Source organism: Streptopelia decaocto (assembly GCF_964273445.1).
Source record: "Streptopelia decaocto genome assembly, chromosome: 10".
Classification (NCBI taxonomy): domain Eukaryota; kingdom Metazoa; phylum Chordata; class Aves; order Columbiformes; family Columbidae; genus Streptopelia; species Streptopelia decaocto.
Window position 1 is genome coordinate 16,420,556 of NC_138665.1, and position 20,365 is coordinate 16,440,920.

The 20,365-nt window shown below is 38.4% G+C and overlaps 1 protein-coding gene across 4 annotated transcripts in view; it reads right to left on the minus strand.

Annotated features, from left to right (window-relative positions):
• Positions 1–20,365, minus strand: part of AFF2 (ALF transcription elongation factor 2) — a 333,326-nt gene that overhangs the window by 255,777 nt on the left and 57,184 nt on the right. For 2 of the 4 annotated variants that reach the window (XM_082062238.1, XM_082062237.1), the window contains exon 1: positions 9,053–9,166. The exons of the other annotated variants lie outside the window; for them this stretch is intronic. In XM_082062238.1, coding sequence (XP_081918364.1) covers positions 9,053–9,126 — 74 coding nt within the window. In that variant the 5' untranslated portion in view covers positions 9,127–9,166. Of the gene's footprint in view, positions 1–9,052; positions 9,167–20,365 lie in introns of those variants that run through there. 4 annotated transcript variants of the gene reach the window in all.

The following is a 20,365-nucleotide window of genomic DNA, read 5'->3' on the forward strand; positions in this document are numbered from 1 at the left end:
AGGTGCAGACCACTATATTTGGATATCCTTATTCGGCAATAATTAACTGTTTCTGTTTTATTAAAATGCTTGGGGACACTGTTATGGATATTTAAAAAGCAAATTAAATGGACATGTTCATCCTTTGAAAAGCAACATGTGTAAATGACATCAGCAATTGTAATTTGGTGAACAATGTGTGTTCAAGGTATGTTTTGGAGTCTTATTACAGTCTTCTTGTCAGTTCAGATTTGCAGTATGAGAAACAAAAGCAAAACTGAAGGAAAAGAGGGGGAAAAGAAATAAAAAACACAACTAAGGAGAAAAACGGTTATAACCACAGCTCCAAAAGGACAACAAAAGATAAATAGTCATTAGAATAGTCACATAAAATAGCTTTCCAACATGCAATATTTCTATGACTAAGCATCTGACACTTAAATAAAAGAGCTAGTGAAGATAAGATTATGGGGCCATTTTGTTAATTTGTTATTTTAATAAAATGAATACATATTAAGGCATTGACATCAACCTCCTGGAAACACATGGAATTCAGTATTCTAGGTATGACTTGCACTAAACCACTGATAAACTGAAACAAACTTACATAAGTGTGAAATGTATGTACATTTGTGGTATCAAATGAATTACATTCAGGACACAGGAGCCAGACTAGGAACTTTATTAGATGGGTAATGTGGTGTGACTGTAAAGGGACTCTGATTACTACAAGGGAGTTGAATAGGGAAAGAGGTTCATCCTAAATTCCAACAGGATATGACAGGTGCTGGTGTGGTTCTTCTATGTGGTGGGTTTTTTTGTTGGTTTGGTTTCTTTTACTTCTGTTGATGTCTTCAGGAATTTCAAGTTTCTTCAGATTCACTGATGGCAATGAAGCCATTAAGTCTTTGCCAAAGTATATACTATAATTTAAATATATTTCACAGCATATTTCCTAACAGCTTCCGAGCTGCCATCATACTTCACACGCCCATCAGCACCAGCATTCTATGCATTAATGTGGTAGAGATAAATATAGTTGTGTTTAGTTGCATGCTGTGCATTATTCTTTATACACATCAAACATGGTGTAGTACTGCTACAAACTGTGTATTTGTACATGTGTTACTCCCAAGTCACAACACTAATTCAAGGCAATTAACGATCTTCTGACAATGCTTGCTACAGTCTCTTTCCTTCACACAGATACCTCAAATTACAAGAAAAAGTCCAAGATTCTTTTTGTACATGTAGCCATTCTTAAAGATTAAAATGTATTTCAATATATTGAAACACAGAATCTTTAAGTCATTATCATTTAATGTGTATAGATTGCATTCTTACATCCAAGCTGAACATAATTTCAGAACTCTACTTGTGTCTTTACTTTTTCTCATATTTAAAAGTAAAATTTTTCTTTAGTATTGCTACTCACAGCTTTCCTGGGCACCTGTAGGATGCTTCCCTAAAAACAGCGTCCCCACATTTTTATTTCTTTGAAATATTGGCAATGATATGCAACAGACAGCTAACAGAGTTAAATATAGCCTTTTAAAAAAGATTACAAAACTACCATTGATTAACACCACCTTTTGGAGATAGATGAATCAGCAAACTCAACTGCCTGAGTGTTTTATCACAGAAGTGCTTCTGTGTTCCTCCTACAGCTCTAACAATTGCCTTCATTTACTAACAGGCACCTCTGCTCCCTTGAGCATATTCACATGCTGTGCAGCTCTTTAACCACATGTTCTTAAACTTCACGTGTGCTGAAAAATACCACCACCGGAAAATTAAGAATTCAGTCGGATGGCTATTTCATTCATCAGTTTTAGACTGAACGAGAAGTGCACACATAGACTAATTCAGAGACCCCAATGTACAGAAAAATAGTACTGTAAGCCAATATAATGTAATTTATTATTTAGGACACAGAGAGGCTAGAGAAAATATCTTCTAAATAAATTATTCTCTTGGTTGAAATCCTATATAATTGCCTCCATTTGTTGTAGTAATAACTACTGGAAAAGAAAGAGGTGATCAACTTAATGCAAGGTGCTTTCACTTCAAGTAAACATGCATCCCCTTTTCAGTGCTGTTGTGGAATATATTGCCTATCTTGGACATTAACAAATTGCAGGAGATGCAATGATTTTGTAGCTTCATGAGACTTAATGGCCATCAACTTGGAAAGAACCTACAACATTCCAAGCTCCAAGTAGACCTCAAAAAGCCTCATAGCAACAAGGTGCCTATTACACAGAGCTTAAGAAAGAATAATAATATTTTTGTGAAATAGATTCAGAGTCAGCAGGTCATCATCATTGGCTTCTAGTGAGGAAGATAATCTATAATAAATACTGCTTATGTCTTCAGCACACATATGTTTATTCCTCATCTATAAACAGAGCATAAAGTATGACAAAATAATTTAACCAAAGCAGCACCAAGTTCATCAGCATTGCTGAGGTTTACATCCTCTCTAAGGGTATTGTTCAACTTCAACTGATGCTCCTGGCAATTTTCCCAGGGAATTCAATGAACGTTGGACGATGCCTTGCCATGGAATAATGACAAAAAGCCCAGTCTCCTAACATAGCCATCTCTAAGCAGCAGCAACTCATTGCCTATTAACTAGCTTTTCTGATATATTCCTCATGCTAACATAATTTTTTTTATCTACTGCCAACAGTTTAAAAAGTCTTAAGTACAAAGCAGCACATGCCAGAGCTTCTACGGTCATTAATTACAACAGAAATTGACTGCGTAGATTTCCTGGTTGACAAATCCAAATCAAATGAAATTTAGGAATTTATTTTAAAAAAATTTAAAAAAAAAAATCAAGTGATCAACCTGAAAATCCTCCCGATCTACCCTAAGGCCATTATCACTTTGAGCTAAAGCACAAGTGTATTTATTTTAGTTATCTTATAGATTGTACACATGAAAACAAACTGATTGGGGAATAATCAAAGTTCCTTCTATCCCACAGTAAGTACTGACCCACACACACCAGGCAGCAGATCACAGACCTCGTCACTGAGAAAAAGTAAGGAAAATATACCATGCTCCCCGAAAAGACAACACCCTTAAATTTAACTCGCCATGGGAATGCTGTGCTGTTAGGGATATGGCATGTAGGTGTTACTGACACAAGTTTGAAATGTGCCCTGGGATTCAAAAGCTAAAATGAGCACCTAAAAACAAATGTAAAATAATTTCACTTCTCTAGACAGAACAGAATCATAACACAATCTTATTTAGACTGGCCAAGACTGCAACCTCATGTCTGAAATTATTTGAATTTTTAAAGTGGGTGTGATGCAAATTATTATCCCAGAACTACAGTTTCCAGAGCCAAACAGAAACTCTGTTTCTCCAATTAGGTTTTGAATGTGTTTGAAATCTCACATGTTCTGCGTTTGTAATCTCACATGGACTTCATGAATGACAGAAATATCACAATGAAGAAATCATGGCTGCTTAAGGCCAAATTCCCAGAAGAAAGTAAGACCAAAGCTCTGTTGAAGCCACCCTGCCTCTGACACCAGCCAACAGCCCAGTAAAGCCCCTGGGAACATAGCAAAGCACTTCCCAAAATACTGATGCTGACCTGAGAAATTTTTGGCACATGAAGTTATGTTCTAAGTACAAAGGACCTGATATCTTTGTATTTAACATCTCTAGAAGACTTTAATCCAATAAATGCTCTCAAACAGAATACTCTGTGGTAAGGAGTTTCTCAAATCCTCTGAAAATTATCACCTTATCTCAAATTAGGTTTGTCACTCACTCATACAGGTCTGAAAACATGATTGATTCAACTAGATTGTATTTTATTGAATATGTGAGAAGAGAATTCACATGCTCTGTTTTGGGGTGCCTACAGTTATTACAGGCAAACGGGAAGCTCCTGTGCTCTTCAGTCTCACCCCACAGCACTAGTTCTACCCTGCATTTTCAAGATCAGACACATGGACTACTGCATCCTGAAGAATAGTTATTTACAGTACAAAGCCTTTATATTTTTGGCCCTTCTGCTGTCAATCAGCAAGTGAATACCACTTATTTTCATAACGTGAACACAATGTGTTATTTAAGTACATCCTTTTTAAATTCTCCCATCAACCATTTGTCTAACAGAAATATTATACTTTGTAACATGCAAATATTAAAATGCAGTGTAAGTTGAGTCATATTCATTGGAGGCTGGCCAACCTCAGCACATTTCAGTATTTAATAATAAAATAGGCTAGTGTAAAAATATGTAAACTAGCTTCCATCCTGCTTTAATACACACTTAACACAAGCAGAAAGTGAATATAATTTTGTTTAAATATTAAACATAACATTTCTTCTTTTGATTATTAAAGTATTATTAAAGCATTATTAAAGCTAAATGAAAATGTGTTTGAAACCTCCTTCCTCTGAAGCCTTACAGGTCACTGTTATCACTAATATTTTGTCCCTCTGGCTGGCTTCTTTAGGGGATCTCAAAGCTCTTTATGACTCACAGAATATCAGGCCTAACTACACCTTTGTGAAGAAGCAACTACTGTCACACAAAACAGAGGGAATGAAAGTTTGAGCTGATGATGGTCATATTCAAGAAGTAAGAGATGGCTGCGGGAAGAAAACTGAGAAGTCCCGACTCTCAGACATTAAACTTCACTGTAAGACCAGCAGTAACTTACAACCATTCACCCACCACTAAACTCTGAGATGACAGCCATCAAGTTGAAATTTAAGGCTATCTAACAATACCACACAGCAAGAAGGAATTATCTTTATGTGTGTTTCCAGAACACTGGGTCATACACCATGAGACAAGTCTTCTGCTGAATGTCACTGGGAGAGGTCAGCAAGGATGTTCTTACTACATTTGCTGGAAGGATGGAGTGTATCAAATGATTTAATTTTGTGTAGTGCCCCACTTACTTTGACAAACTGATACTGCACAGGGCATAACGTCATTAGGTGATTAAAGCACAAGAGCACTCAGCTTCCCACCTCCTTTCACACCAAGAGCCCTCAAGTGCTCCTGCAGCAGGTTCAAAACTGGGAAAAGTTGTGGGTGCAGAGGCAGTATGGGCCCAGAACCATAAACCACCGACCTCCTCCTCTCACCAGGAACTCCCACCCTGGCGGTGACCAGAAATAAGGTCCACAGCCCCCCTGAGAGAACCCACATTCCACCCAGCACTTTGAGCACTAGCAACAGCCCAAACCTGCATGTGATCTTCTAGCACCTTGTCCCCCATCCTCTGGCCTCAACAGAAAAAGGACTCCAAGTTAAGCTGTATTGACCAGAAAGGAACATGATACAATCACGAAAGTATGACATACTTCCACTTTTCAGCTGGTACTGCTTTTCAAAATAACTAATACTGAGCTTTCCTCATTGAGCCAAATATATTAAAACCTCAGTAACCATGGTAGGAAATATGTGTTTTGTCACACACGCTCTTTAATGTGACAAAAATACAAATTTATGTTTTCTTTCATACAAATACCTAATGAGGTTTGAATAAAATAAAATCGGCACATTGCCATGTGGAAATTAATTTTAAAGAACTGTTTATCAATTTAATTCCACTGATAGTAACAGACAGATTTATGAGGCAATTAACTAAATATTTGTTTTTTTCACATTTCAATTCATTATAGTAAATTAACAATTTTCCACTTGAAAGTCTTGCTACACTAAAAGCCTGGGAAAAAAAAAAAGTGTATGTTACTGTCGGTCTAGGAAGGATTCTCTGATTTTTACAAGTGTGGATTATTCTCCTCACATTAACTTTACATACTGCATGTAATTCAACCCCCCCCCAACATTGCTGTATTATCCCAGAACCTGTCATTCTTTAAATGCCAGATTCAAGCAACCAGACTTAAATAAAGAAGAATTACAGCTCTGAAGCCAATGTAACATCTGTTCAAGCAAACAATCCTACAGAGTGGATTTTACAGCCACAAAACACCCACCTCTGGTTAAAACAAGCCCAAGAGACAAAACCAAGGGCCTTGACAGACCTAGACTGGCCTCCTGAGCCACAGATGCCCACATCATACAACGTGCCCTAAAAGAGCTGATAGGAGGAACAAAACAAACCAAGTGTAACATTAGGTTAAACACTGAGTACAGTTCCCACAAGAAGGGTCAACCTTTACTCTAAGTTAGCTCATCTCCATGGCCAAACGCAGCTCTGCCACGCATCGGCCAGGAGAGCGCAGCGCCTGGCGCTAACGGCCTCCACCGCAACAGGCGTTTCACGAGCTGTGAGCCCCATGACTGCACACATAGAGCCACGCTGCACAGCAACCTTTATTATTATTATATTTTTTAAACAACTTAATGATTTCAGCTTCAAGGAGGTCATCTGGCCACAGCCATGTGGATCTCTTCACCACTGCAGGTCAAGTATTAAACACATTAAGCAGCAGTCGGAAGACAGAACTACAGCTTTATATTCTTTCAACTGGTATTGTACCAAATAAATATCAGGAGGAATATACTCTATAAATACAAAAGAATCTGCTTATGTGACTCCTTGGATTCTTTTCTCCCCCGTTTCATTTTTTTTCACTACCTGAACAGAAATAGTCTTGGTCCCTCCATTCCTCAGCCTGCCCTTACGGAGAGCAGGTCTATCAACACTTACTGACCTCATAGGGTCCTGCCAAGTCAACTTGTCAAGGACAAACCCTCCTGAGGACACTGTACCAATTACATTCCTCAGTTCTGCACAGATTCCGGTTAAGCATTTCCTTGAATAAAAGCAGTTTGCCCACCTTTTAAAAATCATCCTGTTAATTCTCTGGATTACAGCACAATCATATCAGAGCATTAGTCTAAATAGGATTTTGTAGACAGATCTGATCTAGAAGATTTAATATTTTACAGGCTTTCATCTCATAATGCTGACAGAAATCACCAGGCAAAGGGAGAAGACTGGACTGCCTACCACACTGAATGATGAGAACCTGTGATTCATCTGATAAATCCCTCATTTTTTCCACTGTTAATATTTACAAATTTGGTACCAACAACAGGGAACAAAGACTCTCCTTACAACTATTCATTCAAAACAATCTGAAAATACTAGGTAAGCAGTTAATTGCCATTAGCAACAGGCATCCCAAATCAAGAAACCGAGGCATGGAGAAATTAAAGGACTTGCTCATGGCCACAGGATGAACCAGTAGCAGAAGCAGGAGTGGAACCAGTTTCCATCACCCATGTCTTGGTCCCGTTATCTACAACCGGTTTAACCTCCATTTTTAATGGTAAGGAGCTACTATGAGAGCATCTCTATTTGCACTACCTACCAGAAAATACAACCCCCATGTACCACATGGTAAGGGCTAAAACCTAAACTGAATGTTACTATTAATACACTACTTATAGTGTTTGTCTCTTCCTATTCGTAATAGCACCACAGCCACCACCGGCAAAGATTTCAATTTTAACACTAAAGAGTGTTAAATTATCAAATCAGTAAAATGCTAACAAACGGTAAAGTACTCCAGCTGGCTAGTTTAAAGGCATTATTCTTGATAAACGCTCCATATATTGTTATTTATCAAGTTCTTAAGCATGTACATCATCCTATCAGTCTACCAGGCTAAAACAGATCAAATCTAAGCACAATATTTGAGTATTAATAAAAATTAAGAGAGCAAACTGGACTGATCTTCATCCTTTTTAGGTTAAAAAAAAAGTGAATCAGTACAGGGCATTTTCTGGAGACTAAAGAGACTAATGATGGGCTGGGATAGATGGTCCCCACTTGTACTTTGGGTTATCAACTCCTCCCATCCAATCATTAATTCTGCAAGGAAATACCTTTTGCTTCAATAGATCACTAGTGAGAGAGAAAAAAAAAAAAAAAAAAGGAGAAAAAAGAATATCACACCATTAGAAATAAACTACTGTAAAGCCTCTGAGTTGCATCTGCCATAATTTGCACCTAAAGACTTTACAAGTGACTTGCAAAGGCCTTTTTAATTCTATTTCTGATGACTCCTTTTTCCTTTAGCATGGTAGTAGAGGCAGCTAGTGGGCAAAATTCGTGCAGCTCCCCATAAGCTTGCAGAGAATTTTTGGAAAGGTTCTTTAAGATGCCTTCCAAGAGCTGTCACACATTAAAAAGTGCAGGATACTAAGCCTAATGAAGAGCTGCTTTTTAACAGTGTGAACTTCTGAAACATGAAAAGGCATTAGGCCCCTGTTTTATCTTGAGGGGAAAGGAAAGACAGGAGAGAAGCAGAACAACAAGCTTTTAACCCCTTTTTAAATAGCAAAAAGAAATTAAAAGAGCATAAGACCAACTCCTTATTTTGTTTGCAAGACACATTTAATATCAAGATGCTGTGGAGAGGCCCTGCATCGCTCAAGTTTCATTATCATTACAAAATATAGCAGAATGTCTTTTCTCAGAAGTTCATTATCATAAATAATTAAAATAAAACTATCTTCATAGTATGAAATAAACGAACAAAATACATTCTAGGATGCATCGGTTCTAGGTTTTAGAGTTGTTCGCTGGCTCCTACATCAGAAAATCCTGGAGTTTGAAATCACTTTCCTGATCATTAGTCTGAATCAGCAAAACCTTACTGCAGCTGGCTCAGATGACTTGTTCTGTCAAAAACGGGACCACCTCTTTAGCAGCTGCATATGCAACATCTGTTTTTTTGATAAATCAGAGTATATGATGTGCAAAATTTTAAAACAAAAATCAACACACAGGATTGATTACTGAGAAGAAAAAGGAGAAAAAAATGCTAGCTCTAAAATTAAAAAGATTGTCTGATTTCTTATTACAAAAACATGCTAACGATTAAATCTCCACAATACTCACGTTAGCAATACACTGTTCTCATACACTTGAAAGTGTTGGGCACACTCCTGTTCTTTGAAGTTTTGCTTTGTTCCCTTTGACTTATTTTATGCAGGTCAAAGATCACCACCACGGCACATACCTGTCACTGAAGGATAATAACGCTACAACTCAGTTTGGAAGCAGGCTAGGCTGGCATGTTAAACTACCAACAGACACATCAATCTTACTGTTCTTGAAGACCATGCAGTTCAGCGCCTGGAGGTTCGAACTCAGAACTAATGATAGTTACTAGTTTCTGCATCTTGATGCACCAGGTTAGGTGTCTCTTCTTTTGAGCAGCCTGTCCCTATGGACAAGCAAAACATGCCAGGAAAGTAAATTATCCTGCTAATCCAGCAAACACTGACAGGACCCTACTGGAGAGCAGTAGGATTATAAGGAAGCATGCAGAGACCTATGGCAGGGAAAATAAAAAAAATAAATCTTTCCAGCAAAGAGACTATGAAAACAGAACAGTCATCAGCACTTGAGTAATAATCATAATCTGTGAGAACTAGAAATACTATTATTTGTGCAGTAGCACAAGAAAGTGAAATATTAGACTGTACCTATTGTCAGCTAAGTAACTGCTAAGCACCAGACAACAGGCAGGTCACAATATAATCCCTCACTCATCAAACAGAAGTTTTCTTAATGTATAACCTGACCATGATAAACTGGAAGTTGAATAGCTTTTGTTTTGACCTAAGAAAACAGCATCTAATACAAATACTTAATGCATTTAACTGCCAGCCCTTTGCATACAGCAAGTCCAATTAAACAAACCCAAGGGGGTATGGTACCTGATGAATTTCCAATCTCTGATTTACACTTACAAATAAATGAAATCTACGTATGCCTATAACAAAAGGCAGCCATATTCCTGCCTCTAAATGAAACTCATCTTCCATGCCAAACATAAGAATTTTACGCATTAGGACAATGGCATTTCTTAGTGCCAAAAGCAATGGGAGGAGAGGTGATGGTTACATTGAAGTGTTCATACTTTCACTTATCAACACAAGCAAAAAGGATGTCTTTGCTGAGGGTCTGTTTTGTTAAACTGAACCAGATTTCAGAGCAGGTATGGGTGCGTAGCTGTGTTTACACTGCACCAGTTTCTTAAATGCCCCAAGCTTACACTTCCCACCACCTGGGCTATCAGAAGGGGAAATTAAAAAGAAACATATCATGTAAAAATCATATGTGTAACTGCCTGAGAAACCCAGGAGGCAAACAGGTATCTTTTGTGTTGAAACTGTTGCAGCGTTTTAAAGCAAGGAGAGGAAAAGCAGCTTACAGATTTCTACGTCCATTGGGTCATCTCCTCCAGGTGCCTAAAGGCAAGTGCCACATTCCAGTGTGCAACTTTTATTCGTTCTATCCCACCTCAGTGAACACTAAATTAGGCACTAGTGCATTCGAACGATGGGTTTACTTTGCAAACAGATAGTATTTATCAAAATCACATCAAAATACACAATGTAACACTAGCATAAATTATTTTTAAAAATATACACACACAGAGTACCTTCTTTACAAAGCTATTGCTACTGAATCACCATTAAGAAAGGGGAAATCTCTTCACTCTCACAGCACCCATGTTTCCCTTGGGAAACTCTGCTCAGAGGAGCACTCTCGGGAGCCAGCTACAGCTGTGTTACTATAAAGAAACCATGTACGTTTTCATATTTATAATAAAAAGAAAGTTTGCACTTAAAATGCAGAACTGGTGAGAGAAAAATATTAACATATGTCAGATTTTTTTTAAATGGGAAACTCTGGACAGAGCCATCATCAGCTACTCTGTAATCACAGCACATAACAGCCCAAAATCACTGCTGAAGGTGCACAAATAAACAAAAAGTAACTCTGAAATTATTACAGGCAGTTTGATGCCCAGTAATACAGTTGACCTCAGAATCAAACACGCTGCTGGTCTGTTAGGGCGCAAGATGAAATGCCCTACAGGAGTTTAAATTCCAATCCTAGCTCAGGAGTTTCTCTTAATATCAAAGTACCTTCTTAGGAAAGCAAATGAAGTACATTACCTCTGGTAATGGTAACCATTTACTCCTTGAAAAGCCTTGAGAGAGCTCTCACACAGGGTAGCCTATGTTTTATTAAATCCTTTTGCATACTTTTATTTTCAGGTCATATAACCTGAAGGACAAAGGATTCGTTTAAACTTTTTAAAGCATTCTGATTTTATCAAGGATTAGTTTTTCTGAGTCTTCAATAATTCAGGCTTCATCCTAACAATGCACCACATTTAAATGTGAGCAGCCTCAAAGCAGAACATATTTACAACGTATTTCTACTGAATCCCAAATGCTCGTCACAAACCAACCACTGGCAATACAATCGATATGAAGACCTCACTAAAATCTTCAATTATTCATATTTGTTTTTTATACTAAATAGAAGCCCAATATAATAAAAACTTATTTAATGGTACGGCATGAGAACATAGTCACATCTGCCTATAGGTAGCTATTCTACTATTTAGAAAATGAAAAATAAAGAGGGAGACAAATGTTCCCATTGAACTCACTGTCTTACAGTTATATCAAATAATAAACTATTACTGCCTTGTGCCCTGAAGTTGTCCAGAAAAAACATATTAATAGGTCACTTAAGCTGCGCAGACAGATGCCTTGTTTTGCACAAGTAGATCAATGGTCCATTACAGGTATTTAAAGTAACAAATAATATGTGTATTATTTTAAAATAATGAAAATCATGCAGTTAGAGTCCTTCTACTGGGAACCTCTCACGCACATTTTAAGGTTTATTTTTGCATTATACAAAACAAATGTAGAAACTTTAGCCCAGACATTCAGTAGGATCACAGGTCATGAGACCTGAGCCACACAGGTCAACACTGGGACATGTTGGGAAATATGACAGAGGGATCAAGAAGAAAAAGCAACTACAGGTTTCGTTTTAATTTCTCCTAATGACTACTAAAAAGACAAGGCTTCTCAGAAAAGTGATGCTTGACATACAGGCATGAATTCCCCTCCATGTGCCAGATGAAACACACTGCTTTGTTTTTCTTCTTCATCATGATGTACCTCTCAGTCTTTTTGAGAGGAATTAACAATTCCTGATACCAATCTACCCAATCAAACACAAGTGGGCCACCTCTGCTGAGCTGGTTGATTCTCTACCTCCTTTAACACTTGAAAAGGATTCAGACAAGAGCTACAAGAGCTATTAGAGTGCCTGGAAAAACTTGCCTTACAAGGACAGACTACAGCTCAGTCTATTTAGTTCATAAAGGAGGTTAAGAAGCAACCTGATCACAGCCTGTGAATATTTACACAGGGAAAAGATTGCTGAGAGCAGATGGATACTTAATCTAGCAGAAAAAGGTGTAACAAGATCCAGTGCTTGGAAGCTAAAGCCAGTCAAATTCAAACCAGTTTTTGCAGCATCAATTTTCAACAATAACAAAATAATAGTTATTTTAGCAACTTAACTAGAAAAGCAGGGGATTCACTGCATTGAAGACTTTCTTGAAGACATGTTACAGCACGGGGGTTTGGTGTAGCCCTGGCAGGAGGGTTGACATGGAGCCTTGGGCAGCCTCGCAGCACCGCTCTCCTCTGTCCTCATTCCCCGCTTCAGGTGCTGAGAGAGAGGAACCCGTTCATGAACGGCCTCTTCTGACCCCATGATACTCAGCATGGGAAGACACCAAAACTGCAGGATCAGAAGTTTCCAGCCTATGTCATAAAACTCAGCCTAGAAGACATAAAGGATGCAAAGTGATGTGCCTGAATCCATCACTGTTATACTGGTCCACAAGACAGGAGTTATTCATATACGTTCTCATCCACCAAAATACGTTGGGCCATCCTGCTGCCTTTCCCCACACAGCCTCTTCTGCCTGAGGCCTTGGGGAAAAGCTTTACACCCCACTGCATCCTTCTCAGCAAGGACTGCAGTGACTTGTTTCAGGCAGCAACGCAATAGTTAAATATTACTGAGTTGCTAGGAAAAAATATCATCAAACCTGTTTATATCTTACTGTGTTTCCTTCCCATTCAAACTGTATTATGCTGCATACCATTTCATCACTTCACAATGCCACAAACTACCTTTTAATGCAAAACAAAGCTTTTCAATGTAAAGCCCCATATCGTAATCCAGAAGAACGTTTCTTATCTATTTTGACAGCAAATCTTTAGCGGCAACCACATGTTATTGTATTTTACGGATTGAGACTTTTGTATGAACATGCTGATTGTCTCCTTGAGACATATATAATCAGCATTTTGTGCCAAGAAACACTTAAGCCAACAGAGACTTATACCACTCTGAAATGTTGTTGGAATTGAAAATGTATATTTTGGCTTATTTCCTTAAGCCTGCAATAGCAGGAATTTCTTAGGGTTTTTTTATTATTTTATTTTTAACTTCATTCTCTTCTCAAACTCTCAGAGATTGAACAAAAAGTCAAACCACATGTTCTGAACAAAAGCAGCAATACCAATAAAATAATTCATTCTGATACACTAGTGCTACCTAATATGGAACCCTCCTGGAATACGGGCATCTGCCTCCAAACCTGCATTCACTTGTGCCTCTGTCCGTGCCCATGAGCTGTCTGCTCGGGAGCTGGCAGCTGTGAAAGTGGAAGGAAAGCACTTTTTTTACATAAGTGAGTGGGTGACTATGGATCTTATACATCAGAAATGCAGCAAACATAAAACCAAACGTATGTCTGTTTCAACAGTTCCCAAACTCAGTTCACTGCTCAGAGGAGCTCCAGGAGTAACGTGTTCAGTATTCAAAGAGCATCCTGTCACATTTGCTGCAACAGATATTTTTAACTCCCTTTTGCTCCATATGTAGAATGTGCAAATACAGAAAAGAATGTCTTAATTGGTCCTGCTTTATACAAATGAATAACGGGCTATATGGGTTGAAGTGAATGCCATATTTATCTCTCCACTGAGTAAAGACATGATGATTCAGAAACAGTGAAGCCAAGAGGATTCAGAGCCCTACTCACAAGTGGAATATACATCTCCTGTCAATACATTATGTATTCCATTTCTGCTACAGCCCCCTAAAGGCACAAGTAGAAAAAGAGAGGCAAAATCTATATTGTTTTATTTCTGCTCAACATACATTCATGGATGTGTGGGGGGGTTATACTTGCTTTCAAGACTGATGAATCAGCTCTCTAAAGCCCCTTTTTTTAACTGAGTTTTTGTAAATACTAAACTCTCCAGTGTTAGTTTCATCATTTGACATTACCATTGTTGAAAGACATTTGATATTCTTAGGAAACAGAGCCACAAATAACAAAAAAGGCCTGAACTTGCCCTCACTCACAGGAGCAATCCCACTCAAGCCAATAGCTGTACTGGGCAGCTGCAGCATCTTTCCAGTTAAGCAAGGACACTGCTCAGCAGGCTCTGAAAAGCATGTAGGCAAAACAATTCTGAAATAACTGTATTTTTTTTCCTGCTTACATGATTCCACATACGACTAGTGATTTAAAAACTATGTAATCAGAATATGAAAACTTATTTTTAATCCTCCTCTCAAAAATACAAGCATCACCAAAGATCTCCAAGAAAAATACAAAATAGGATGTGCAACACTGGGCTGATATTTTGATTCTGGAAACTGATATTTTCAAGTGCTGCTGGTCTGGTTGGATTTTATAACCACACTAGCAGAAAACAAGTCTCCTCTGCACTCACCCCGCCAGGCAGAGAATCACTTTTAGGGCTGGTGGAAAAGTGGAACATCTCATTTCCATTAATCTGGCTCGTGGCTTCAGATTCATAGATGGCATTAGCAGAGCACAGCTTTCAGCCGGAGTGGAAGTTCAGCCTTGTGTTTAACTCTGCATTAACTTGAGCATGACAGAGTAAAAATGCAGGAAGAATGGAAATAAAAAAATCATCCGGTAATATTTTTTTCAGCAGAAGGAAAAGCTTTACAAAATGTATAGGTTCAGTTATTCCCAAAGCAGTGTTTTGTTAGCAGCACAGCTCTGCATACAGTGCCATGGCTGGAGGAACTGCATTGCCCACGGCAAGTAAAGTAAAGCCTCAGGCACATGTAATTTAAAATTCATTTCTACTCTAGCATACAGCTTCAGACCAGCACCTATTTTTATTTTATAAATACAGCTCTCTTGATTTGCATTCCTGTGGTCCCCAGGAGCTAACGCTGAAACCACCTTATGTTCTAGATGCGTTTTAGAAAATAATACACACTTGTGTCTTAAAAATCCATCAGCACCGGTTGCAAAGGATCCCTCTGTGTTCTCACATCGGTCCGAGCCCACAGTCATTTCCTACTGGACACCGTGAAGTGCCTCCTACTAGAAAGCAGCATTGCTGGCAGAAAGTATTCATCAAACTGCGCCCAAGCCAATAAAACACAGCCCTTACAATGTATAGTTTAAACACTCTTAATTAAAAGGAAAAGAAGGTTCCCCAAACTTCAATTTCTGATGCCATGAACAGCTACCAAAGGTGAAATCACACGTGGTATTTGGGAGTGCCACAGAAAAACACTTCATTTTTTGAAACCTTGAATATCACAGAATCTGTACGGAAATTTGCAGTTATTGGATCAGGGACTAATAAATATTTTGCCATCTACTGGAAAACTGTTTCGGACAATTAGTCACAGGTAAACACCTTAAATAGCTCAAAAATTAATTTGGGTTTTCATCTGAACAGAAGCTTTAAGAAACTACAAATTGGGATTTCAAGGAGAAAGCTCATCCGTCTAGTATCTACTAGAAGCTGGCTTGCTGTATAAACCAAAAAAAAAAAAATCACATAAATGAAAAGGACAAGGTATCAAAGAATTTACTGTATCCCAAGGACTTGGACATGACAGTGAAGATTTGGATAAGTCCTTAATTGGTTTATTCAGCTACAGCTCAGATACCAAGTAGTTTCAACTCCACTTAATATGACCAGCTCTGTTGGACATGTTCTCATCAAGCATGCACTAGCATGAAATGTCTTCGACATACAAAAAAACCCTGTGTACTAACCCAAGGAGTGCTTGGCATTCACTAAGTATGAGGCTTTAAAAGTATCCTTTTTTTTTCTTTCCATAACTATGTATTTGCTGAAAGTAAAACAAGACTTTGTGGGTTTTAATCCATATTAATTCCCCTGCCTCCATGAAAGTTGAGCACAAATTCAGAGGGTATCGAATTGCTTTACTTCTGAAGAACACGGCAGGAGAGCTCAGATGGAAAGAGGAAGCCAAAAGAAGAAACGGGAGTCAGGAGATTCAGCCAAGGGTGGTGTACAGCACAGAAACTATTCAAATTTCCAGAATAATATTTGGTTATTAATTGTACTTACATTATAAGAAGAGACATTATGTATGCTGATGTGACTTAAGATCCCTTCTAATCCCTCGGAAAAGCAACTCTGTCTTCAGCTATGCATTTGGCAAGAAAAGAAGATATAAGCAAAAGAATAAGCCTGGTTTGCGCTCCTAGCACACTACGCAATATTAGCTTCCACTGCTACACAATCAGTTAATAGTGGGATTCAACTTCAGTAGTTCTAGAAGTACACTCAAGAAATGAGGTGACAGCAGCCCACACTAAACACATAGGCTTCCCCTGTACTAAACAAAGGAGAGGACTCCAAAGGTCAACCATTTCGGACTGAAATGCAACTAATTGTCTACGTTTTCCCCTAGAGGAAGCCCACACAATCAGACATTCAAAATTCAGCAAAAGCAGCCATGTCCTAAGTCTACGAAGAAACATATTCGAAGAGAGAGAAGAAAATACTCATCCTGGAACACCTTTCTGTGCACAGCTGCCTAAGTCCCCATGTCCATACACACCTGCAGGTGCCTGTGTAGTGTGACAAATCACTAGACCAACTGTTTGATTCAGTAGTGGGTGGAATCAAAGGTTTTCCAACATTCGAAATAAAAACGGACAACGATGCACCTTATGTCATATCCCTCATGGTGTGAAATTCAGGCATTCCTCTCATTCTTCACTCTAGCTTAATCGAGCTGTATTTTTGTATATACTCCAATGACATCCATATACAGCCAAATCAAAGGTTTTTCCTAAGCTGTGCTGGCTCTCCATGAATTAATTCCCCTGCTGGGAGTCGGTGCCGCAGGTCTGTTTCAAACAGATCGACGTTTCCAGCGGAATCCAGCTGCCACAATCTACCTTGTGCAGATGGACTAATACATTCCTTCACGAGTATTATCTGAGTTGCAGGGCCAGAAAGCAGGGGAATGTGTAACAGACTGAGCTCTTGCCACATTGTGAGAAAAGGTAAATTGTCAACAAACATTTCCTACATCTGATATCTTTTGTATGGAGAGCTACGCTTTTAATAAAGAAGCAGCTGCCACTGCTGAACGATTAATCAATACTGGTAAGCTGACATCTTAAGAACTTGCTGAACTAAAGCTTTTCTTTTCCTCCTGCATTTACAAATAAAGTGCTCACTATTTGACTAAAGCCTGTCTACTTGACTGGAAAATACCAGAGTCCTATTTAAATGACATTTGCAGAGAATGAGATTTTATCCTGGTCGCTGCTCCTTATCGCTAATAATAACATCAGATTAGTGGATTTAGGCCAGCCAAGTAGCAATGCCTTTTCTGATCCCTTCTTAAAACAGCTCTTTCCATCTGTCTAGCCAAGCTTTCCTCTGCTTGTATGGGCCAACAATTAGGTCTTAAATGGAGCTTCCATTGATACCATGTGGGATATCTATACAGAGGTTCATTGTGTTGCTAAATTCCAGCCAAGACATTTATCAACTCTGACTGCTGCTTACTTCAAAAGAGCAAAACACCTGGATATTTACAGGTATAAACATTCCTACACCCTGTTGCCTTCTTCAATAACAACAATAATTAGACAATCCCATTTTAAAAACACACAGTTTGCTTTAGGATTTATTTTCCAAACAAGATACAGGATCAGACACTAAGCTTGTGTAACGTGACTCAACTGACTACTGTGGAGTGCTTGATGCACAACATTCTGCCCATTCAGAATCTGTCCCACAACCTGTCAATTAATGGGTGACTTATGCTTTAGCACAGTGTGGCTTGTTAACAACAGTGGTTTATAAACCAGGCTTTAGAGGTAATGACTGTGCAGCGTGGGTGCAGACAGAAAACACCCTGCACACACGCCCCATGTACACTCACAGCACAGTAAAACTTTTTTTAAGGACCATTATTGGTTTTGTCATCATTGGTTTTATTAGTAGCTGAGTCTAGCAGCATAAGCAGGATGTAAAAACCAAATGTCAAAGAGTTCCAATAAAAATACTAAAGCCAATTATGAACTAAATCTATGTTTTACTTTCCCTCCCTGTTTTTGTGGTTTTTAGTTTACAGGTCATTTTGTATTCCTAGCTAGGCCACTTACAATATGTTAATAACTGACATTTCCTCCTCTTAATATATAACGCAGGCCTGACAACTGCTGTGCACTAAAGATAAGATGTAAACCCAGTAGTTCTCATAAGAAACCAGTGTTTCTCGATCACGCAAATCTCCAAATTCCTGTGCTTGTTTGGTTTTTAACAAGGTCTTGCTCATTCCTAACCTTGACCAAAAAAGTGTTTCCACATGGCAGTCAGACTCGTGCCAAGTGCAGCTACATACAGAAAGTCGCCTGACTTAATCAAGCAATGGTAGAGACATTAAATGAATATTTAGCAAGGTCAAAGTCAGACTGCTCTTTGAGAAGCAGCAATTGCTGACAGTTGAATGAACAGCACACAAATCTAGGATCCTATTTTAATATCTCCATATTTTTCCTATTTGTCATCCTGTTAACAAAACTGCATTAAAACACAATATTAGAAATTTAAGAACATTTTTATGGAAAGGATACAATCTACTGTATATTTATGCATGTCATAAAGCCCGTAATGTATCTTGCATGAGACCATTTATCTTCATTTCATAGGGTCACAACAAGTACACGCTATTCCTTCAGGAAGCCTGTGGCATGTTGAGCTGGGCATCAGTCATAATAAGAAGCACAAAGACAAACTTATTTCATTAAAAATAGTGCACGAAGTAAAATGGAAAACTCTAAATTTTTTAATTAACACGATTGTGAGCATCGCTTATCTTTGAAAACAGCAAATTGGAATTAATCACATTTCACGACCAAGTTAATATTCTCTCTCTCTTCTACAAAATGACTGTGATTGATCTAAATCTAGTTATTTCATGCAAAACTAGGTTAAATACTGTGGATCTTTATGACCACACAGAAAGCATTATCATGACAGACTGTGCTATTGTATTTCTGTTGCTGGGTAAGCCACAGTAAGCCCAACCACAAGCTGTCAAATCAGGAAAAATCTCCAAGTCTTAAGTACAAAACATTTGCCTGGTAAAGTTTTCACAGGAACAAATCACTATATTTGCCTGGTCATTCAGGTCCAGTAACAACGTCATCCATCACGCACCCCTTTTCTCCTTGGCACACACAGCAAGCCAAGTGCAACCCCCGCCCCCCAGCAGCATCACTCAGTCAACTGATTTATTTAAAGTGCCAAAATAGGAAGAATCCAAACGGCTCTAAGCTCACATCTGTAAGTCATGATGAGATTAAAAAAAAAAAAAAAAAATCTAATTGAGTCTTTATCGGGAAGTCAGTAGGATTTGAGACCAGTAAGTTGCATTTGAATAGCACAATGTAGAAAATGAACTAATACTGCTGGCAGAGGGCAGCTGGAGCATCTGCTCATGTGCACATAACTATCAGGGATGGTGCCATCCTTTTTCTTTTAATATATATACGTTCAATATCTATGAATTACCATGTACAGAAACATGGTGCTATCTCAGTATGGCTATAAACCACTCTAGCTCTGTGACCATGCAAAACACTACCAATGTCTCAGTAAGATGGGATAATGAAGAGTAATAACAGTACAATGAATTACAACAAGCATCATTGTAAAGATTTTTCAGATTTGTATGTTATTTTGTGCACGTACATACACTGAAGCTTCTTTACAGTTTAACCACCAATATTTAACATTCAGGTCAATAGCCTGAGTTCAGAGTTTACCAGTTGTCTGAAGCTAATGTGGACAAAGGCCATATTTGTTTTCACATCAAAAAAAGAGCTACAAACTGTCAAAGACAGATCTATACAATATCCAAAGAAGTGGCAGTAGATACCAGTTTTATTGACAAAAGCTCGTGAATGGGTACGTACGAGTTGTAAATGACATCTGATTTGGTGCGCCCTCCAGTCAGACACTGAGACTGCAGGTCACCATTGCTCCAATCTCCCCCACACACCCTAATTTGGTTTCATATAAAATGTTACAGAACTTCCTCCTAGCAAGAAAACAACTGCAAAGTACACAGTTATATGAAGATAATCAGATTCCTGGGGGAGCAGAGGTCCTCATGTGTACTTTTATTTTTTTAAACCCTCAGGGGGGTGATTTTCTCACAACACTCACACATCCCCTATCCTG